Source organism: Gymnoscopelus braueri (genome assembly GCF_963280865.1).
Source record: "Gymnoscopelus braueri genome assembly, chromosome: 19".
Lineage (NCBI taxonomy): Eukaryota > Metazoa > Chordata > Actinopteri > Myctophiformes > Myctophidae > Gymnoscopelus > Gymnoscopelus braueri.
Window position 1 is genome coordinate 2,165,000 of NC_137621.1, and position 25,184 is coordinate 2,190,183.

General features: G+C 39.8%; 1 protein-coding gene across 1 annotated transcript in view; it reads left to right on the forward strand.

Moving 5' to 3' along the window:
• LOC308074905 (calpain-1 catalytic subunit-like) overlaps positions 1–11,409 on the forward strand; it is a 44,697-nt gene extending 33,288 nt beyond the window's left edge. Inside the window, exons 16-22 of the mRNA XM_080414413.1 lie at positions 3–60; positions 337–398; positions 2,207–2,275; positions 4,268–4,346; positions 6,423–6,539; positions 7,626–7,678; positions 10,166–11,409. Of these exons, the coding sequence (XP_080270539.1) occupies positions 3–60; positions 337–398; positions 2,207–2,275; positions 4,268–4,346; positions 6,423–6,539; positions 7,626–7,678; positions 10,166–10,192 (465 nt within the window). The 3' untranslated portion in view covers positions 10,193–11,409. The remainder of the gene's footprint in view (positions 1–2; positions 61–336; positions 399–2,206; positions 2,276–4,267; positions 4,347–6,422; positions 6,540–7,625; positions 7,679–10,165) is intronic.
• Positions 11,410–25,184: the final 13,775 nt, after the last annotated feature.

Below are 25,184 nucleotides of genomic sequence, written 5' to 3' on the forward strand. Positions count from 1 at the left end.
AGTATGAAGAGGTGAACGCAGAGAAGCTGCAACAGCTGCTAAACCAACAAATCCTGCAAGGTGTGTGAACTTTAATAACCTGCCAGGACATGAATGGACCTGGTGAAACACACACACACACACACACGCACACACACACACACACACACACACACACACACACACACACACACACACGCACACTTACACACAACTTGAACAAAAACAAAAGCGTTTGAGAATGAATGAAAGCTTTGTTCTGATTGGCTGCCTGTGTCCCGTGTGAAAGCTTTGTTCTGATTGGCTGTATCCTGTGTGAAAGCTTTGTTCTGATTGGCTGTGTCCCGTGTCATTCAGGGGACCTGAAAGGTGAAGGATTCAGCCTGGACGCCTGTCGTAGCATGGTGGCTCTGATGGACGTATCCTTACCTTACTTCCTTGCTACCTTACTACCTACAGAGGTGTAAAGTAACTAAGTACATGTACTCAAGTACTGTACTTAAGTACAACTGTGAGGTACTTTTTCTTTACTGGAGTATGTCCAAATTTACAGTACTTTTACTTCTACTCCACTACATCTCAGAGGCAGATATTGTACTTTTACTCCACTACGATTATTTAAAAACTTTAGTTACTTTGTAGATTTGAATTATTATTACAAAACATACAGTAACCACTTCAACACTTTATAAAGCCTACTTCGGCTATTTTAAAATAGCCGATCTACAAGCTCACAACGCGTAAAAAGCTCTATATTGTGACAGTATAATCATTGCTATAGAGTGTGTGTTCAGTAACAGAGGTCTCCATGTCTCTCCAGCTCTTCAATAAACAGAAAATACATTTGCAGGTAGGTGACAATATTTCAGCCAATCAGGAGAGAGTACGTTATCAGCTTCATTTTTAGTGTTCCAGTTCCAGTTTTGTTCTGCTCATTTCTCTGTGTCATCACTTCCAATTTCACTTGTTAAATCTGTATCCTGTCTGAGTTCTCTATTCTGATTGGATAAAATTGGTATCCTGACCTGAAAATGCATTTTCTGTTTAATAAAGAGCTGGAGAGACATGGAGACTCCTGTTACTGAACAAACATTCTAAAGCAATGATTACTATCAGAATATAGAGCTATTTAACACTTGCTTTAACCAAAGAAAATCACTTTCCCTACCTTTAAGTACAGTTCTTAAGTAAATTTACTTAGTTACTTTCCACCACTGTGAACAATAACCAAAAAGTATCACTTAATTTAACTGCCAGAGTTATACACAATCTACCCCCTTCCCTGCCAAGGGACAATACATTGCAAAAATAGGTAAAATGTGAATTTTGTCTCCGTTTATTTTTTAACATTGAAGTGAATGGAGCAGAAAATCTTTGCATCGCGTTATCTCCTGCTTCCTTTGTGATAAACGTAAAATTTAAATGACAAAAAAATAAATAAATAAATCTCGTTTCTCTCGTCGACGGCTGGCTGAGCCATGCAGAGAAAAACGAGAAATCTCGTCAATGGCAGGTAAAGAGTTAAAGCACCTTAAACTTTGATGGCTGTTTGACAGAAAGATGAACCTCTGGAGGTAAACAGAGACATCATTATGACTGTGAGACAGGCTCAGACATGTGAGACATCATTATGACTGTGAGACAGGCTCAGACATGTGAGACATCATTATGACTGTGAGACAGGCTCAGACATGTGTGTGTGTGAATTCCATGCTGCTTCCAAAGCGCTCCATAATTCTGCTCTCAGTCAGGAGTAGAACGTAACTACAGTAAGTACATTTACTCAAGTGCTGTATATGAGTAAAAATCACACCCTGTGTGAAGTGGGCGGTGTCTTCCTAGCTAATCACAATACTGAATGGAGTCAACCAATCATGTACAAAAGATAAATACATTTATTGAAACACTCTTTATGATGGACGAAACCATAACTTGAAAAAAACAAAATTATGGTTTTTTTCAAGTTATGGTTTCTTATATAGGGCTATGCACATGTGTCATGTGACACTGGCCAATCACAGTCCTGAATAGACTGTGATTGGCCAATCACAGCGCAGGATAATTTGTACAAATTTCCTGGGCCCAGATCACAGCGCAGGAAAATGTACATTTTTCCAAATCTCACTTATAGGGGCGGTTTCACCGCCCAAAAATAAATGATGTGCTTGAGTATTTACATGTTACGATTTGATAGTCTTTAATGAACAACCTTAACGTCATGCTTCAGTCATCCATCACCGGCAAGTTGAACAGTGATGAGTTTGTTCGTCTGTGGAAGAAAGTGACATTGTACAAGGTACGTGATCCCATGTTTTAACAACATAAACAGCGAAGCGATAGTTCATGTAGACACGGAAGGCAGGAGGTTTATGCTACGTTCACACCAGAGCCTTCTATTAGAGAGTTGCGCCAATGAGGGGTCAGAAACAGCGTCGGTCACGTGGTTCATGTAGCTGGAAATAGTGACAAGGAGCCGTCGCCTTCAATGCATTCCATGAACTTCCGGTTTAGGGATTTGTCACTATTCGCCAATGTATGTGTATGTAGTAGACCTGGCCCCAAGAAGTGAACGGAGTTGGCGTAACTCTCTAATAGATGGCACTGGTTCACACTCCCCGGACCCCCCCCCCCCCCATTCATTCGCTAACAAGCTAATTGATTTGTACTCCCACAAGTCAGTACGTTCATCCTCACGCCATTCTCATTCGCTACAAGCAAACTCAGTCACGCCCTCATTCTCTCAGCGGTTCATTTAAGCAGCCTCTGTTCTCTGTTCAGTCTACGTGCTTCGCTGTCTGAGCTGGTGTACAGCTGTTTGTTTTCAAATTTCCCTCCACCTCCCCGGCCTCCTCTCCCTGTGGCATTTAGTTCATATTGTTATAGGTTGATTCTGTGTTTGTACTGTGGTTCTATGGATTATATGATACGTGGTAGTTTAATTATGCATTGAAGGTTCAATGTTGTATGTAAAACTGTATTTTATGCTCTGCTCTGGGGGGTTTGTGATTTCAGATCTGTTGTCCTGCTTGCGCAGGTAATCTGTAATATCACATGAGCAGAGTCACACCGCCAAATGTGAATGCAATAGACCACCGAAGTCTGACGTCATTTACACATCCTTTGTTTGTCTACCTGGTTCGCAGTTTTCCACCCCCGTTCTGAATCCCATAGACGTATTTAATATTGCGTCAAATAAGAACTGTGTTCCAAAAATAAACAAATGACCCCGTCGGTTTGACTCTTATGGATATGAAGCATCAACTGACGGTGAGAAAACGCTAATGTTACTTCCGCCGAATTAGTTACATTTTCGCCATAAACAGACTGTATCAAATATAAGTGACTGACTATCATAAACGATACAGAACCTCCTCCCTGACAATATCGCCGGGACAGTGTGTTTATTTTTGGACCACAATTCTTATATGAGACGATTCTAAGATGACCCAATGTTATTCTCCATAGAGAAATTACTTCCGCAAACCTGGGGATGAACGAGTGACGTCAGGACTTCGGTGGTCTATATCATTGCAGTAAATGGTTAATATTGCTGTAAATGGTTATATATGCAATATGGTAAATGTTTAATAAATGGTATTGGTTATTCCTGAGCTGAAGTGTCTAAATGAAACAAGGTACACACACGATCCCATGTTTTGACAGCAAAACTAGAAAAAGTGCTCCTCGGAGCACAGGTCTCCGCCAGATCAGGTAGGTTCGGAATTGGCCAATCAGGATGGAATATAAAAAATCGGATGGAACCGTCTTGATCACTTGACTAAATTGCCGCACTATGAGCTTGTAGATCTGCAATTTTTTTTCTAATCGTGAACGTTTTTGCAAATCTTTGACTATACTGTATATATTTTTAAAGCGAACATTTGTAACTCAAGTCTTTGCTTCTAGGGGGTCTTCTAGGGGGTCACTGGAACAACATATTGTACAAATGTTCGCTTTAAAAAATAAAGATTTAAAGATTTTCAAAAATGTTCATGATTTTTCAAAAATAGCAGATCTACAAGCTCATAGCGCGGCACTCGGTGCCGCGCTATGAGCTTGTAGATCTGATATTTTTGCATGCCAAAGAAATCTTTAAAAAAAATCTTAATGGATTAAAACTAAATTGAGGTGAAAAAAGAAAAGAAACGCGTGACAGATTTGAAAGTTAAATGTGAACATGGTGATCGCCGTCCCCTGAGACCCCCCAATGACACCCTGGGTAGATGTCCCACGTTTGGTGCTTTCTCTCTCTGGTAGAGAGACTGACGGTTATTGTTCTCTTCATCAGGACATCTTCTTCAAGACAGACAACGACCGCACAGGAACCCTGGACCTGAGTGAGCTGAGGAACGCTGTGATGGCTGCAGGTGATCTGTCAGAACATCACTTTACTGTGGAAACACACCAGACTTTTTTCGCACACACGCGCATATACGCACACACGCACTTTTAGATCCAGTCCTATTTTAAAGCCTGCGTATGCGGGACTCGCGTATCCGCGCGCCTGGTGTAGCCGCTATCATTGATATCAATTGGATCTAAACAAATGCGCTCTACGCGCCACGCATACGCGCGCTTTGAAAAGTCTGGTGTAGATCGGCCGTTATGTGTTTTATCACCAATCAGTGTGTGTGTGTGTGTGTGTGTGTGTGTGTGTGTGTGTGTGTGTGTGTGCGTAACGGCCGATCTACACTAGACTTTTCAAAGCGAGCGTATGCGTGGTGCGTGGGTACAGCGCGTTTGTTTAGATCCAAGTGATTATCAATGATAGCGGCTACACCAGGCGCGCGGATACGCGAGTCCCCCATACGCAGACCTTTACAATAGGACTGGATCTAAAAGCGCACGTGTGTGTGTATATGCACGTGTGTGCGTGTGCGAAAATTCTCTGGTGTGTTTCCACAGTATGTGTGTGTGAGTTGAGATTTGCTTGGGGTCCCATAATTACCTTCACCTGTGGTGAACAAGCTTTTTGCAATGAACTCAATTGAGTGGCATTTATTTTTTCTTATTTTGTTTGTGGCTTTTTTTTAAGTGCCTTGAACTACTGATTCTTCACATAACCAAACTTGATTCCTCCCCAAGGATAACTTATAGTTTAGCTGCTAATTGGTAGCTTGCAAAGCTTTGCTTTCATAGTAGCTTCCCCCAAAAATTGTATGCTGCAAGAACCAATTTATTTTGTTATTTTGTTTTTGTTAGACAACTAAATGCTCAACAGTCATCTTTTAATGGCTCAGTGGTTATTAAAGATGCAAAGGGCATGGATGGGTGGGGCGTGGTTGATTCGTTGCCATGTGGCAGCCTTGGCACAGCGTAGTGCCAAGCCCACACTGGCACAGTGACACCATGATGGGCACGGTCGATTCACTCAGTGTTTTTCCAGAAGGTGTGACAACAAGACCCGTGAGACGAGTTCAGGAGCGCCTTGAGATCTTCACTTGTCCTTTAGTCAGTGGTGTAAAGTAACTAAGTACATTTACTCAAGTACTGTACTTAAGTACAATCACTATTTGCAATTGTCTATACTTTTACTTCTACTCCACTACATGTCAGAGGCAACCATTATACTTTTACTCCACTACAATTATTTGAAAACTTTAGTTACTAGTTACTTTGTAGATTTTGATTATTATTACATAATTAACCACTTCAGCCCTATTTAAACTTTGGCCATTTGAAAATAGCAGATCTACAAGCTCACAGCGACGCATTGTGAGCTTGTAGATCTGCTATTTTCAAAAGATTTTTGATACATTTTATACATTTGAAAACTTGTGAAATGGGACATTCTGCATGATGGGTACTTTCTACTTTTGGTACTTTTACTTGCAACAGAGTACTTCTACATTGCAGTATTGATACTTTTACTTAAGTAAAGAAGCAATATATTTGAGTTAAAAATGTTGTTTAAAAAATATATATGTGTTCAAAGGTTTGCACGAATGTTCAATATTTTTCAAAAACTGCCGTGCTATTAGCTTGTAGATCTGCTATTTTTGAATAGTCAAAGTATAAAATAATGGTTAGAGCTAAAATCTAAAATGACACAGATGTGTTCCTGGGTTGAATGAGTTAAAATGACTGGCAAGTGTGGTCACAGTGGAATGCACAGTGGACTGCTGAACTACAGTATATTATCAGGCTATAATATGCATAAGACTACCATAGTGTACATGTACTCTATAGAGGGATGTGCATATAGCTGTATTAAACTCACACATTTCATTTACTGATAGATGCAAAGGTTTATTTATATCCATTTGTGTCTGCTTGTAGGACTTTAGAGATTTTGCTTTGGACAGTGTATAAATCAAAAGGTGTGTGTGTGTGTGTGTGTGTGTGTGTCTGTGTGTCTGTGTGTCTGTGTGTCTGTGTGTGTGTGTGCGTGTGCGTGTGCGTGTGCGTGCGTGTGCGTGTGCGTGTGTGTGTGTGTGTGATAGGGATGAGGGTCAGTGATGACATGCTCAACCTGATGGCTCTGCGTTACGGCGCCTCCTCTGGTCACATGACCCTGGACTGTTTCATCAGCCTCATCCTACGTCTGGAATGCATGGCCAGTAAGTATTATTATTAGTATTATTAGTATTAGTATTATTATTAAGGGGCCAAGCACGTAGTGTGTAGGACCCCTATTTGTTATTTTAGTTTTATTATTATTATTCTGCCACTTGTTGCAGTTCTGGCTTAACCATGCAGTCGTTTTTTTGTTTTTTACGAAACTCTGCTATATGGTAGAGGGCTGTGCCAAACGGCCAAGAAACAAAACTGACTTTGAACAGGCATAGCTCATAAACCGTTTTGACCTACAGCCAAGAAACGTCATTACATATCATAACCTACAATGACCTAGTCCTAGTCTGACCCTTAGATCTTCCGCCATTTTGAATGATATGAAAAACGGTTCAAGTCTATCTCCTCCTGGGATTTTTGAGCAATCTGTGGACCAATATCTAAAAACCCAGTTGGGGAGAAGTTTGTACGTCAGAAAATGAAGCCCTCCATGTGTCAATGAACATTGCACTTTTATGAAAACTATTCTTCTGCCCCAAACTACATAAATGCAGTGTCATACTGTATGTATTCGAAACGTTGCAGTATGGTAGAGAATCATGCCGACAAGCCCTGAAACATCTATCTCCAATTGGCCAAAGGGGGGCGCTATAGCAATTGTTTGAAAATGCTAACTTTGAACTGGCTTAATTCATGTCTTGTTTGGAGGACAGCCATAAAAATAGATTAATAGAAATTCAAAAATAGCAGATCTACAAGCTGAAAATGTGTCGCACTGCGACACGTTTTGAGCTTGTAGATCGGCTATTTTTGCTACTTTAGTGTGACATAGAATGGCGAAAAAAATACGGAGAGACAGTTATTATGCAAAGTGTCTCTGGGGTGAGTGTGGAGATATAGTGGCCCTCGGCCTCTACATCATCACATGATGGAAGCCTGTAGGGTTCTAGTGACCCCTGCTGGTGGATCAGGGTATGTGTTCAGCAGGGAGGGGGAGCTGATAGCCTGAACTCTATGGTAGAATGTAACTATATTAAATACTGTGCTTTTAAGTACAATTTAGAGGTACTTTACTTGAGTATTTCCATTTGATGTGGTGCGGTCATGTAACGGTGTCTCTGTTTCCTCAACAGAAATCTTCAAACAGCTCTCTGACGGACAGAACATGGCTCTGAGAGAGTCCGAGGTAAGAGGAACAGACTGTTCATAACATACACATACAGTACGTATCTCTAACACAACATACACATACAGTACATATCTCTATCATAACATACACATACAGTACATATCTCTATCATAACATACACATACAGTACATATCTCTATCATAACATACACATACAGTACGTATCTCTAACACAACATACACATACAGTACATATCTCTATCATAACATACACATACAGTACATATCTCTATCATAACATACACATACAGTACATATCTCTATCATAACATACACATACAGTACGTATCTCTAACACAACATACACATACAGTACATATCTCTATCATAACATACACATACAGTACATATCTCTATCATAACATACACATACAGTACATATCTCTATCATAACATACACATACAGTACATATCTCTATCATAACATACACATACAGTACATATCTCTATCATAACATACACATACAGTACATATCTCTATCATAACATACACATACAGTACATATCTCTAACACAACATACACATACAGTACGTATCTCTAACACAACATACACATACAGTACATATCTCTCATCTCCACATTTTAAACTTTAAAAAGTACCAAGTAAGTCAAGTAAATGTAGATTTTTGAAAAGCATTGGCAGCATCCGCCGACATACGCAGAATTAAAGTTGTGTGTGACCCAGGGCTCGAGACTAAGGGAGTCCCGACGTCCCGGGGACGTAAACATATGTATTTGGAACTTTTTGAGCCAACTGGGCACATCAATGTCACTGAGCAAAAGGTGCGTAAACTGGCAGCAGCAGACACTAAATATGATCACAGAATGCTTCAAAGTTACCGCAGGCAGTGCTGATCATCCTTCTCAGGTAGAACTTAGTTGCAAACATGCGCTATTTGAAGAGGGTAACTTACACAGCAGAAAGAGATGGAGAACAGACATACTGTCAATCTGGGAAGTAGGAACTATATCCAACAACTAGTCGAAAAGAGCCGATCTACAAGCTGTGACTGAGAGATAAATCTTACCGTCCCAGTCTCCTTTCCATGGGAAATATTGCTGCGCTACAGAGTAAGTTAAGTAACGTTATGGATATGATTTGGATTGTGATAAAAGTTGAGAAAAAATGTTGAGACGACAAAAATGTGTCGTCTCAAATAAATAACTCCATCTCTCGGCTACAGTTCCATCTGAACTAAAACGACGCATGTCAACAAGCCAGAGAGAAAAGGCGTGGTTATACTTCGTCCGTACAAGTCCACTGTGTTGTGCGGTGAGCATAGCCGATCTTAAAGCCCTCAAAGCCCTGAAGATGCATCGCATTGTGGGCTTAAAGGGGAATTTTGGACTAAAGTTTTCTTACCTTTTCTATGACGTTATGATATCTTAGGATGAATGGTACAGTAGAAACATTTCATAACTCCACCCCTGAGCCGCCACAGCTTAAAAGGTGCGCGGATAGGCCTTAGGTTAGATCACATATTTTGATAGCTTTTTTTTTCTTTTTTTTTGGTGAGATCTGACGTTCATAGTGACAGAACACTGTCCCCAAAAAAAAAAAAAAAAAAAAAAAACAGAAGTCTCGCTAGACGAGATTGAAATCTCGAGATTTCAATCTCGTCTAGCGAGACTTCTGTTTATTTTTTTTTTTTTTTTTTTGGTTGCATAGTGTTCTGTCACTATGAACGTCAGATCTCACCAAAATAATTATAAAAAAAAGCTATTAAAATATGTGATCTAACCTAAGGCCTATCCGCGCACCTTTTAAGCTGTGGCGGCTCAGGGGTGGAGTTATGAAAATTTTCTACTGTACCATTCATCCTAAGATATCATAACGTCATAGAAAAGGTAAGAAAACTTTAGTCCAAAATTCTCCTTTAAAGGGATACTTCACTTTCGGGCCGGGGAAACATTTAAAAAATATATTAAAAATAAATGAAAAAAGTTATGGAAAATTCATGGCCCCCTCACGCATTAGTAGGACACTCTAATGCGTGAGGGGGCCATGAATTTTCCATAACTTTTTTCATTTATTTTTAATATTTTTTTTAAATGTTTCCCCGGCCCTAAAGTGAAGTATCCCTTTAAAGATCGGCTAAGTTCACCCCGTGACACCGTCGTAGGACGAAAGTACAACCAGGTTTCTACCGTAATTCCTCCAACAATCGCATGGTTCTTTACCGTATATGATACCCACACCCCCTCTGACACCAACAAGCAACCCAGGCTTTGGCAATCCGCCATTTCAACAGCAATAATGATGATGATGATGATGATGATGATGATGATGATAATAATCATGATAATTGATCAAATATTTTTGTAATAATACATTAATTTATTTAAATATATATATATAATGGGGACGGATTACATTCTTTTTGTGACGGTTCTGGGACGGGGGTGAAAAAAGTGAGTCTGGAGCTCTGACCGCACCCTAATAGTGTATTCATCAACCATGTGTTTTCTTTATCTTTTCCAGTGGATGTATATTTCAATGTACACATAAAGCTGAGGATGACCGAAGGAGAGCGGCCGCAGCACAGGACACATTCTGCTTCATAACACCTAGAACAATATAACACAGAACACAATCTTCTTCATAACACCTAGAACAATATAACACAGGACACAATCTTCTTCATAACACCTATAGAACAATATAACACAGGACACATTCTGCTTCATAACACCTAGAACAATATAACACAGGACACAATCTTCTTCATAACACCTATAGAACAATATAACACAGGACACATTCTGCTTCATAACACCTAGAACAATATAACACAGGACACAATCTTCTTCATAACACCTAGAACAATATAACACAGGACACAATCTTCTTCATAACACCTATAGAACAATATAACACAGGACACATTCTGCTTCATAACACCTAGAACAATATAACACAGGACACAATCTTCTTCATAACACCTAGAACAATATAACACAGGACACAACCTGCTTCATAACACATCAGAACAATATAACACGCGACACATTCTGCTTCATAACACATGTACTTGAGTACAGCCATTTGTCAATACTTTATACTTCTACTCCACTACATCTCATAGGCAAATATTGTGCTTTTTTACTCCATTACAGTTATTTGAAAACTTTAGTTACAAGTTACTTAGATTATGAAATATACATTTAAGCAATTAAGCCCTATGTTATACTTTGTCTATTAAAGAAAATAGACGATCTACAAGCTCACAACGCATAGCAAGTTTAGATAATAATACACTAGATCAAAGTAGTGATAACTCTTGGTTAAAACAAAATGTTTAAAAAAAGAAACATTTTAATAGCTCTATATTTGTTTTATATATGTTTTATTCTGTTTCTTAAAGAGCTGGAGAGAAAGAGAACTCACTGTCTTTAGTTACTGAACAAACACTCTATAGCAATGACTACTATCACACTATAAGCTATTCAACTTATGTTAACACTTACAACACCTTTAACTCGGCATGTTTTACTGCATCATTCCCATGTGCATATTTCTACATTACATGTATGTATGAATGTATGTTTCTTCAGACTATACAATGTCTTATTCTTAAAGTATAGCTTCAATAATAGTTTTACATTCATTATTATGCAGTTACTGAATTTGTGTTTTATTTTTGGGTGGACAGAACTTTTCTGTTTCTTTTTGTACGTTTTACTCTGTAGAATCTTAAACACAAATAAATAGTGCCTTTAAACACATTGCTTTGGATTTTACTCTGGACTCTTATTCTTGTAAAGAAAATGGTTACAAAGTAACCATTTTTTCAATACTTCATACTTCTACTCCATTACATATCAGAGGCAAATGTTATCATTTTTACTCCAATAGAAGAATTTGACATATTTAGTTACTAGTTACTTTGCACAGACGGACCCCCACCTGAACATATGTTGTGCCAGGGACCCCCACACTGGGTTTGTGTTGTTAAAATGTTGCACAAATATTCAAAAATGTAGCTGCAGTGTTTAAATGTTTTCTGAGCATGTGGGCTGTGAAAATGTGCAATTATATCTGGTCACATGACCAAAACCTTCTATCTCTGCTCGTTTACATCAGTGGTGTAAAGTAACTAAGTACATTAACTCAAGTACTGTACTTAAGTACAATTTTGAGGTATTTTTTTTACTTTACTGGAATGTTTCCAATTTTCAGTACTTTTACTTCTACTCCACTACATCTCAGAGGCAAATATTGTACTTTTACTCCACTACAATTATTTGAAAACTTTAGTTACTAGTTACTTTGCTTCCAAGGAAGCCCAGCCCATATGGACTTACAGGACACTTGCATTTCATTTGACATAAACAATGAACCGACATAATTCAAGAACAATAAACAAACGAATAACAAGCTAAAACACTCAAGCTTCATGCACATGGCAGATAACATAAATACAACTTAAAATACAACATTGGGCCTGTTACCTCACCTCTTAACAGAGGACCGGACAAGAACCTATTTGAAGAGATGAGATTGTCTTCTACTCCAAGCACTAGAAACAAAATGTGCCGTCTGTCTTAAATACCTCATAATTAAACAACCACTCCAACTTCTGTCCGTCATCTTGCCAGAATAGATCAGGTTTTTGTTTTTGCATTACATCAAATAAAGCAACCCTCAAATCGTCATACAGAGTACAATAAAACATAAAATGGAATTAATTTTCGACATCTTTCAGGTCACATACATTGCATATCCTATTCTCTTCTGGCACAGCTGAGAACCGACCTACCTCAATAGCAAGAGGCAGGATACCAGCTCTCAGCTGAGCACACAATGACCGCTGGTTTCTGGTTAAAAAGTATTTGACATAGGACTTTGACAAAACACTGATTAATCTGGACATATGATCTAAGTTTTGGCTTAGACCATATGTCGTTTGACCATTTATCTTTGTAATTACAAAATATTTTTTCTTTCAACAGGTTAATGTTACAACGAAGCATATGAAAAATATAAGCCAAATCTGCCTCTCTGAGAATCGAGAGAACTTCCTTTATCCAGGGGTCATTGTGAGCCTTAGCCCAGTTGAAGACCTTTTTTGTTAGCCTACCCTCTGGCAGATTAATGAGACGTTTCCACAACCGTATAACTTCTCCCTTTTGCCTAATCTCCATCGGTTCCCAACCCATATCTCCCTGGATTGCAAGAGAAGGGGCAAATGCATGTACCCCAAGGAAACACCTTATGGCTCTCTGGATAGAATTGACTTTTTTGACATCCTTAAAACCCCAAACACCAGCTGCATAAACACGAATAGGACAAACACATGCATCATAGAGCTGTGATTATGTGGAATAACCAATATCTTCACAAATTTTCATTTTACTAATAATTGACCCAACAGCTCTACCCGCGGAGTCTGCCAAAATTCCAATTCCAAATCATAAGACATAAATTCATCTAGCGTAAATAAGTACTTATATGCATCAGCATAGTCCAGAGACAGGGTACCAAATGAGAAAATCGGAGAAGATCTTACTGTACCTTTTTTTTAAAAGTGCATGATCTGAGTTTTACTCTGGTTGATCATAAGCCTCCATTTTGAGCACCAGAATTGAACAATATTCAGCATCTTCTGTAGAGCATCTCCGGACTCTGACAGAAGGACTATGTCATCCGGATAAAGTAAACAGCTTACAACAATATCATCCAACATTACCCCTAAGCCTGAGTTTTTGATCTCCTGGACTAGATCATTAACAAAAATAGCGAATAAAGAGGGAGATAAAACATCTCCCTGCTTCACTCCAAATGGTGTTGAAACCCAATCAGTAGTAAAAATCATTCACTTGAACAGATGCTACAGGAACCTGATATAATGCTTTAATAGCTTTGTAAAATCTACCATCAACACCACTCTGGAGTAGTTTAAAGAAAAGCAAATCTCTATTAACCCAATCAAAAGCCTTCTGAAAGTCTATAAAACATGCATACGTATAGATTTTCCCTCTTCAATTCTTGCTCTAATCACTGTGGTTACAGTATAGATGTGATCAATACAGGCCCTGTGCTTCCTGAATCCATTCTGCTCATCAGCCAGTGTATCAGATACCTCCAAATAATAAGAGAGCCTGCTGTTCAGGACACTTGAATATAGTTTGTAAACCGTACTCATGAGGCTAATGCCCCTATAATTTAGAGGGAACCTTGGGTCATTCTTAGCTGACTTAGGAATCGGTTTAATGATAGACTTATACCAAAGGGAAGGGATAATACCATATTTGAAACATGTCTGAAATAAACTAAACAAAACCGGTCTTGGGATCTTAAGAACTTCATTATAGAGGCCCGCTTTTCCATTTTTGCATTATCAATGGCCTGTCGCCCGTGAAGCTTCTTCTAAGGTAAGATTACCATTATTATTACAAAACATACTAAGCACTTCAGCCCTATATATATTTCGGCCATTTGAAAATAGCAGATCTACAAGCTCACAATGTGTCGCAGGGCAACACATTGTGAGCTTGTAGATCTGCTATTAAACTAAACAAAGAAATGTATATTCTGATCACACAAAGAATTGGCGGACCCCCTGTAGTAACTCTGAGGACCCGCTAGGGGTCCCGGACCCCCTGTTGAAGACCCATGATCTAGTGTTTAAAATGAAATGATTGACTTTAACGCGTCCATGATATCCTCATGTAGTGTCTGCTGATGGCCACTAGATGGCGTCCAAACAGCAGGTTCCAGGCTGTCAATTACAACAAGTCACACAAAGGGGTTTAATCACTCTTTAACGGTGGTGTAAAATAACTAAGTGCATTTACTCAAGTACTGTACTTACAATTTTGAGGTACTTTACTGGAGTATTTCAAATTGTCTATACTTCTATAGCTCCACTACATCTCAGAGGCAAATATTGTACTTTTACTCCACTACAATTATTTGAAAACTTTAGTTACTAGTTACTTTGCAGATATAAATGATTACATTATAAAACATACATTAACCACTTTAGCCCTATTGTATACCTAGGCTATTTGAAATTAGCAGATCTACAAGCTCACAACGCGTCGCACTGCGACACATTGTGAGCTTGTGGATCTGTTATTTTCAAACATTTCAGTACTTTTATTTTTGGTACTTTAAGTACATTTGGATACCAATACTTTTGTACTTTTACTCAAGTAAATTTTGAATTCCGGACTTTTACTTGTAACAGAGTACTTCTATATTGCAGTATTGGTACTTTTACTTAAGTAAAACATTTGAGTACCTTTTCCACCACTGGTGCTGACCATGAGGCTGTAACTAAGGTAATGGTGATATCGGTAAGAAAAGGTCCTGATGAATATAGTGCAACATAAAACCATGGTAATGTGTAGAACCATGAGAATGTGTGACAATCAGAAAATAATAAATATGTGAACAGGAAAAACAAAACATAATTGACAAAACAGAGGCTGAACATGTATAAGTGGGAATGTCTCTGTCTTTACCACAGGAACCCTCCTGTGGGAAACAGAGTTGTAAAGATTCATTTAAAAGCGTAATATTCAAACCAGACACCTCTGGGTATTCACAAGATCACTAGTACTGTAGCATTTATGATTGAATACCGTTGTGTAACACTGCTCACAAAACCAAATAAAAACATTAACTTTGATGGAGAAAACAAATCCAATCCTCCAGCATTCTACATTCTGCATAAACCCGGCATAAACATTATCCGATGCCCGGCACAAATGTCATTAACCTCTGTCTCCCCCTCAGACCCGAGTTCAGGCCCGCTCAGCATATATGCTTTTTCAACAAACAAATAAGTGTATCAACTAAACAAGATCCAATAAAACAAGAGCTCGTACAACTAATTGACAACAAGTAGGCAAGGCTAAGAGGAAGGGTCAGGGTAGTGTTTCCTGAAGAGGTGGGGTTTCAGCCTGCGGTGAAAGACGGGCAGTGACTCCGCTGTGCTAACGTCAGTGGGGAGTTCAGGCAACCAGTCGCCCGAGGCGGCAGACTGAAGTGGTCTCGGTATGGCTCGCTATGGCTCACTATGGTCGAGCAGGGGCTCGACCATAGCCTGGAACTCTTATCGGTTGCTGTCGGTTGTCATGTTTGCCAGTTCCCACCTGATATCCTGTGGGAGTCCTGACTGCTCCAGGCTGAACTGAATAACTGCTAGCTTGCATAACGTCTTCAAACTAGGACTTAAGTCCAGGATATACAGGATGCTGGGTCTGTTAAATCCTCCAAAGAGGATGATACGATCTCCCACCTTGCAACAGCACATCCCATCCATCCAACACAGTGTCCTCCCCTTTGGCTCAACCTTCTTCCAGGAGGAGATCTCTGGATTGCATTTCCACAGATCATTGGTGTTAAGCAAGTACAGCTCTCCATTGTGGGCAAAGGCTGAGGGAATAGCCTCGAGGCTTGGACGGAGGTCTGCAGAAGGAATCCTCGTCCAGCAGTTGGTCTCAAGGTCAAAAACACTGAGGTCGTTGCAGAGGCTTTGACCCCCTATACCACCAAATACAAACATCTTTGTCCCGATGATGGTGGCAGAGTGTTGTATTGACGGAGGTGGCGGAGTGCCTCTGAGTTTAATTGAAGACCAGACCATTGTGGTGGTGTCCAACTTGAAGATGTCTTTTGAGAGACTATGCTCATCGAACGAGTGTGTATCATCGAACCACTTAACTCCTCCAAAGACATACATGACCTTCTCCAAGACACAGGCTGAGTGACACATCCTCTCAGATGGAAGAGACCCTGATACCTCGGGCCTGAACCAGCTGTGGGCGTCCACATCAAACGCATAAAGCACGTCATAGTACTCATTCATTCTCTTATTAGCCCCTCCCCAGATGTAGACGATACCTTCTATTAGCACAGCTGTGTGGCAGAAGCACTCAGAGGGAACCTCAGGGGGGCGCTCTCCTCGTTCAGTTGTCACAAGAGGCAACTTCCTCCAGCGCAAAGAGACTGTGTTGAAAACATGCACCTCTATCTGGTCCCTGGAGATCTCCCGGAAACAGAGATCTCCAAAGGCGTACACCTCGCTCCCCACCGCCACGGAAGTGGCATAGTCGGTGCGTGGACCTCCTGTGAGACGCGCTGTGATGTGCAACATTTCATACGCCGAGCAACAAAGTCTTGTCCTATAAAGGTGTGCAGTCCATACACAAACACTTACTATATGACACAGGACAAACGTCACAAAAAGCTTGGCCAATCCACAAAGCCTAATGGGTTTCATCAGCCAATCAGTGAAGTCGATGCTTGTTGATCTTCCTAATGTTACAACCCTGAGGTTGTTTGTTTTTATGAGTGTATGTGTAGCCAAATTCCAACACTCCAACTTCCACATGTGCGTCCTCCACTCGCGCCTTAGTCCCGCCTCCGAGCGAGAAGGCAAGGATCAGATGCAAGTCCAGAGGAATGGAGCAGGTCGGATTGACGGCCACATTCCTCCTCATGTTCTCCACATGTTGTATATTGGACGCTGTATATCTCATGAATGGAGCTGTTTGACATGCCTTTTCCCACACCTACCCATGCACACCAAACAGCATGATTTTGTAAATAACGATCAAACCATTTTTTTTTTTTTGCTTCAGTAGCTTTGATCACTGTCATTAAATGCACTTCAGCAGAGATGCTGAAAGCATCCCATACAGAACACACTGACTTTTGTCTTTTTATTGTGTTTTGTCTAGCAGCTTAATTGTTTTTTTCTAGCAGCCGCTATGCCCCCGACAAATAAAAACTAGACTAGAATGTTAGGGAGCGACTAGTGGAGAAGAGATCCAGTAGAACTAAGACTAGTGGAGAAGAGATCCAGTAGAACTAAGACTAGTGGAGAAGAGATCCAGTAGAACTAATACTAGTGGAGAAGAGATCCAGCAGAACTAAGACTAGAGGAGAAGAGATCCAGTAGAACTAAGACTAGAGGAGAAGAGATCCAGTAGAACTAAGACTAGTGGAGAAGAGATCCAGTAGAACTAAGACTAGTGGAGAAGAGATCCAGTAGAACTAAGACTAGTGGAGAAGAGATCCAGTAGAACTAAGACTAGTGGAGAAGAGATCCAGTAGAACTAAGACTAGAGGAGAAGAGATCCAGTAGAACTAAGACTAGTGGAGAAGAGATCCAGCAGAACTAAGACTAGAGGAGAAGAGATCCAGTAGAACTAAGACTAGTGGAGAAGAGATCCAGTAGAACTAAGACTAGAGGAGAAGAGATCCAGTAGAACTAAGACTAGTGGAGAAGAGATCCAGTAGAACTAAGACTAGAGGAGAAGAGATCCAGTAGAACTAAGACTAGTGGAGAAGAGATCCAGTAGAACTAAGACTAGAGGAGAAGAGATCCAGTAGAACTAAGACTAGTGGAGAAGAGATCCAGTAGAACTAAGACTAGTGGAGAAGAGATCCAGCAGAACTAAGACTAGAGGAGAAGAGATCCAGCAGAACTAAGACTAGAGGAGAAGAGATCCAGCAGAACTAAGACTAGAGGAGAAGAGATCCAGTAGAACTAAGACTAGTGGAGAAGAGATCCAGCAGAACTAAGACTAGTGGAGAAGAGATCCAGCAGAACTAAGACTAGAGGAGAAGAGATCCAGTAGAACTAAAAGACGAGTCATTTTATGCTTGGTTGCACTCGGCTGTTGCACTCTGAAAATAGCAGATCTACAAGCTCACAACGCGTCGCAGCGCGGCGCGTTGTGAGCTTGTAGATCTGCTATTTTCTCTATGCAACCAAGTGTAAAAGCAGCCATTACGACGCCATCAAGGCACCACCACAATACATTTTAGTCGACAAAATCAACTGTGGATTTAGTCGAAAAATAATATAATTTGCTGTCAAAATTAACACTGCTGCCAGCTGGCACGCAGTTCCATTGGGAAATTTAACGAATACAGTCAATGTCCTCCTGCATTCAGCAGCTTTATCTGCCAACTGGACACAAAGTATCACCACTGCTCACACACTAGCAGTGGACACAAAGTGTCACCACTGCTCACACACTAGCAGTGGACACAAAGTGTCACCACTGCTCACACACTAGCAGTGGACACAAAGTGTCATCACTGCTCACACACTAGCAGTGGACACAAAGTATCACCACTGCTCACACACTAGCAGTGGACACAAAGTGTCATCTCTGCTCACACACTAGCAGTGGACACAAAGTATCATCACTGCTCACACACTAGCAGTGGACACAAAGTGTCATCACTGCTCACACACTAGCAGTGGACACAAAGTATCATCACTGCTCACACACTAGCAGTGGACACAAAGTATCATCACTGCTCACACACTAGCAGTGGACACAAAGTGTCACCACTGCTCACACACTAGCAGTGGACACAAAGTGTCACCACTGCTCACACACTAGCAGTGGACACAAAGTGTCACCACTGCTCACACACTAGCAGTGGACACAAAGTGTCATCACTGCTCACACACTAGCAGTGGACACAAAGTATCATCACTGCTCACACACTAGCAGTGGACACAAAGTATCACCACTGCTCACACACTAGCAGTGGACACAAAGTATCACCACTGCTCACACACTAGCAGTGGACACAAAGTATCACCACTGCTCACACACTAGCAGTGGACACAAAGTATCACCACTGCTCACACACTAGCAGTGGACACAAAGTGTCACCACTGCTCACACACTAGCAGTGGACACAAAGTGTCATCACTGCTCACACACTAGCAGTGGACACAAAGTATCATCACTGCTCACACACTAGCAGTGGACACAAAGTATCACCACTGCTCACACACTAGCAGTGGACACAAAGTATCACCACTGCTCACACACTAGCAGTGGACACAAAGTATCACCACTGCTCACACACTAGCAGTGGACACAAAGTGTCACCACTGCTCACACACTAGCAGTGGACACAAAGTGTCACCACTGCTCACACACTAGCAGTGGACACAAAGTGTCATCACTGCTCACACACTAGCAGTGGACACAAAGTATCATCACTGCTCACACACTAGCAGTGGACACAAAGTATCACCACTGCTCACACACTAGCAGTGGACACAAAGTATCATCACTGCTCACACACTAGCAGTGGTTGAAAAAGGTACTAGTAGATTTGTCAAAGCTTTCAAAATTGTGCTATAATAATAGAACCATCACAGAAGTGTCTGTGGAAGGTTTTTGGGTTCTTTGTAAAGTTGTAAAAGAAAAAAAAAGGGCCATAACCGTACCATGTGACCTGAAAGACAATGCCTGACCTACATGCTGTGCGTTCAGACTTATATGACAGGAGTCACCTCTGTTACTTGATAAGCTCTCAGTAGACAACAAGGAAAAAAACGATGTTTTCTACTATTTATCCATTTGATAACAATCTTGGAAGGTAATAATCTTATACTTTTTAATATCAATACTTTTGTACTTTTACTCACGTACATTTTTAATGAATGTAACAGAGTACTTCTATCTTGCAGTATTGATACTTTTACTTAACCCATTTAGACCTGAGGTCGATTCTAAATCCTGACCTAAGTTTTCTGAAAAACTTCAAATATTTATTCAAACATAGTCAACAAAACATTACAACAAATGTATGTTGCTATATATGGGCCGGGCAAAAGGCGTGGCCAAGCTTAGGCTGAAGTAGTTCCGGTGGCCATATTAGGTGAGCTCCATAACAACAGCTCGTATCAACAACATTGACAGTTACCCACGAGTCACGACGTGTCCTGAACTACAGCGAATTTATTGGTAAAGGACAGAAGATGGACCGGGCAATGCGTGACAGAGAGATACCATACAGGTATGGTATGAGGGGCGGCCATAGCTGAGTGGTTAGTGAGCCCGCCTAGGGAGCCAGAGGCCCTGGTTGCCCCAGGTTCGATTCCAGGCCAGACCAGCATATGTGTCGATGACATGAAATTTGTCCCTGAGCAAGACTCTTAACCCCTAATTGCTCACAGGTTCTCATTGGAAACAAGACCGCAAGGACTTTCATGAACGGACCTGTTAAAAGGAATTATCCTATCCTATCCTATCCTACAGAGAGAAGCTGAACGCAGACGCAAAGGCACGCTACCTGGAAAAAAGTCATTACATCTGTGCCCTAGACCAGATGTAACATAGTGCCCAGTCAGTCACAATCATTCATTTTACCTGAAAAGAACAACGTTTTGTTGCTTAGTTGTGTAACCGAAATAAAATATAGTCATCTTGAGTACTGATTATTTATATATATATTTATAATATTATTATAGCGAAGTATTATTATTAATTTTATATTGTTCATTGAACGGACCTGCGATCAGTGTTGCCATATTTTGCGAGAGAAATAAGCAACCAGGTCTCTGAAAACAAGCCCAAAAGAAGTGGCTTAGTGACATCGGCTACTTGAAAATAGCCGATCTACAAGCTCACGTGAGCTTGTACATAGGCTATTAAAAAAAACTCTTGCAATAAAATAAAGAATATTTTGAATATTTTTTAAAACATTCTAACAACACAAATGCTCCCTGGCACACAACATTTTCATGAAAGGATTTGAGAACCACTGGTTTAAATTATTACTATTTTTTTTAAAAGCCTAAATAAGCAAGTACCTAAATAAGCCTAAATAGGCAAGTACACTTTATAAATAAGCCACACAAAACTACTAATTTTACAAGCAACTTTACAGAAAAAGAAGCCCAAAGTCGCTTATAATAAGCCGACATGGCAACGCTGATGCTCGCCTCGCCCTCGCCTCCAACAGATGTTTATATGTTTGATTGAGTGCTGTCATGCTCGTTCTTTGAGCTTATATGTGTTTGGGAATCGTTGTTGAAGGTTATGTTATTTCGTCAGCTGACACCCAAGCCATACTACATTTATTTGATATCTCCGACGTCTGAACACTTGCTGACAGACAGACAAGAGTCCCTGGCTGTTTCCTCAGTCACCGTGTGACCGTGAGGAAATGTGTGCAATTTAACTTTTTTAATTTAACGTCTGAAACCTTGGCATTGCATCCCATAATGCAGCACTGTCGTACCATTGCTAAATTAGAGCAACAGACAAGTTAAGAGATAGATAATAATGTACACCGTCTACTTGCTGGACAACAAACACAGGACTACAGACTACACTACACTACTCTACACTTGTGGTGGAAAAAGTACTCAAATTCTTTACTTAAGTAAAAGTACCAATACTGCAATATAAAAATACTCTGTTACAAGTAAAAGTCCAGAATAAAACATTTACTTGAGTAAAAGTACAAAAGTATTGGCATCAAAATGTACTTAAAGTACCAAAAGTAAAAGTACTAAATATTTGAAAATAGCCGATCTACAAGCTCACAACGCGTCGCGATGCGACACGTTGTGAGCTTGTAGATCTGCTATTTTCAAATAGCATATAAAATAGGGCTGAAGTGGTTAAAGTATGTTTCATTATATCATAGTTTACATCTGAAAAGTAACTAGTAACTAAAGTTTTCAAATAATTGTAGTGGAGTAAAAGTACAACATTTGCCTCTGAGATGTAGTGGAGTAGAAGTAAAAGTATTGGAAATTGGAAATACTCAAGTAAAGTACAAATACCTCAAAATTGTACTTAAGTACAGTACTTAAGTAAATGTACTTAGTTACTTTCCACCACTGCACTTGTGACAGCTGTCAATCTACTCAGTCACTATGGCGGCGAAAGTGGGCTGATTTAACGGCGTCTCGACCCTGTGATGTCGCTATGCCCGGCCCCTATACTGTACATACTGTAGCAACATCCTGAAAGGAGAGCTTTTTTCACCAGACAGGCCTAGGAATGGAAATAACTCAAGTAAAAGTAAATGTACTCGGTTTACTTTCCTGGGTACTCTTTGCTCTCATAGACAACTGCTGCTGTTGTGTGTCAGAGGTGACACACAACAGCAAGTACACAACATGACACAGGAAAACATAAGTACTCGATTTGTTTTACTTAAGTAAAAGTAGCAATACATAAAAGTGAAATTTAGCTTGAGTGTATTTGGCCACGGACCCCCATCTGAAATTATTTTCTGCCAGGGACCCCCATAGAAGATTTGCATTGTTGAAATAAAAATGCAAATTTTTTTTTCCAAAGTTCAAGATCTCTCTAGAATAGCAGATCTACAGTACAAGCTCACAACGCGTCACATTGCAGCGCGCTGTGATCTTGTAGATCGGCTATTTACTTTTGTGACGTCAAATCTTTTGTACTTTTACTCTCAAGTCAAATTTTTAACACAGGACTCTGCAAAGAAAATATTCCCACTTCCACAAAAACAATAGCATATCTACAAGCTCCATTTTGGGGGTTTTTAAGATTGTGAATTTTTTTGGCAAATCTTTGAAAAATATATATATATATTGTTTTAAAGCAAACATTTGTAACTCAAATATTTGCTTCTGGGGGATAGCCTCTTAAATGATACGGTCATCTACTTATATACATACTGTACATAGCCTCTTAAATGATACGGTCATCTACTTATATACATACTGTACATAGCCTCTTAAATTATACGGTCATCTACTTATATACTGTACATAGCCTCTTAAATGATCAGTGTTTTAGCGGTTTATTATATCTTTAAATATATAGGAAATTACATAATTCAGTGTTTTTAATGGCACGTTTCTTTTTAATGAAAACGAATAGAATATCACTTCATTGAGGTTCTGGGCTGAAGAAAAGGAATAAACCCGCAATAAACACACTCATCTGCTCCAATTAAATGTACATTTTTACATTGGAGCAGATGAGTGTGCAGGTTTCTTCTTCTTCTTCTTCTTCTTCTTCTTCTTCTTCTTCTCATTCTTCTTCTTCTTCTTCTTCTTCACGTTTATTTTTAAATCATCATTTTATGATCATACTGAAAGCTGAGAAAACATAAACATAATGTTCACACAGGTGTGAGGCAACCACACTCCTCTGTGGCAGTGTGTCTCAATGTGTGTGTGTGTGTGTGTGTGTGTGTGTGTGTGTGTGTGTGTGTGTGTGTGTGTGTGTGTGTGTGTGTGTGTGTGTGTGTGTGTGTGTGTGTGAGACTAAATCACTCTTAACCAGACAGTTCCAGACATGGACATGATACAGGACTTTGACTTGCAACAAATAAAGTAAGTATTTCTACATGGTGGGTATTATTGCTATACTTTTACTTAAGTAAACATAATAATCAGAGTACTTCTGCCTCTTCCTCCAGCGGTGCAGCTGACTGGCCAGTGCGACTCTGACCCGGTTGTTACCGGTTGTGGCCAACCACATCTCAGCCTGCAGAACTGGACCGGCCAATCACAGGAGGAGGAGGTGACTGACTCTGCGGCCAAACAGAAAAACAACTCTGTCCATACAACAAGTGTGGGTGGTGTGGGCAGAGTATATATACTCAAGTGAAATACTTACAAGTATTTAAATGCTGTGGCGTAAGAAGTACTCAGATATTTTACTTAAGTAAAAGTACGAAGACCACACAATATTCTCTGTTACAAGTAAAAGGCCTGTGTTCAAAATGTTACTTGAGTGAAAGTACAAAAGTATTGGCATCAAAATATACTTAAAGTACCAAAAGTAAAAGTACTCATTATGCAGAATGTCCCATTTCATGTTTTCAAATGTATAATTATATTTTTTGAAAATAGCAGATCTACAAGCTCACAATGCGTCGCATCGCGACGTATTGTGAGTTTTAGTTTTTTTTTGTATTTTCTGTCTTCTGATTCATGTATTTTAATTATTGCTGTTACAGTATATGAATGAAGTTGAGTATTGTGTTCTGTATTGTATCTCGGCTACATTGAAAATGAGGGCCTGGCCCTCAACTGTTACTCCGAGCTTAAATAAAGGTTATGATGATGATAGTGTTGTCAGAAATGTACAATGTATCATTTATCAGACGCTCTTTATCCAGAGTGACTTACAGTAAACAAGGTAAACACATACATAGAATGTACAGTAGAGAGAGACAGTACTCAGTAAACTAGGATCTCAGGTAAACCAAGAACCTAGCATCAGTCTAAACTGTATAATATAAAAATAATAATCTGTACATTAAGACTACAGAAACTATAGGATGCCAGTTCAACACCTAGCATCTGTCTAAATAACATACTATCTACATTACATTCTAACCTTTGTATAAGACTGCAAGGTGGTCAAGGTTAAAGGTCAGGTGCTACAGGCTGAGGTGGAGTGTGAAGAGGAGAGACTTCAGACGCATTGCTGTCAGAAAGAAACCTGACCTACGCTCACAACGCGTTGCAGTGTTTTCACTCTTTTTTGGAACTGGGGCTTACAGTTAAGGGGTTAATTCATGATATATTTTTTGTAAGTTAAGGTCCCAAGAATTCCTCCCTAGAAATGTAGTGGAGTCAAGTATTTATATTTGAAATGTAGCAGAGAGAAAGTCATGTGTGCTTACAAATAATAATAATAATAATAATAATAATAATAATAATAATAATAATAATAATAATAATAATTGTTGTCAATATTTGTATTTTCCTGTAAGGTTGTAA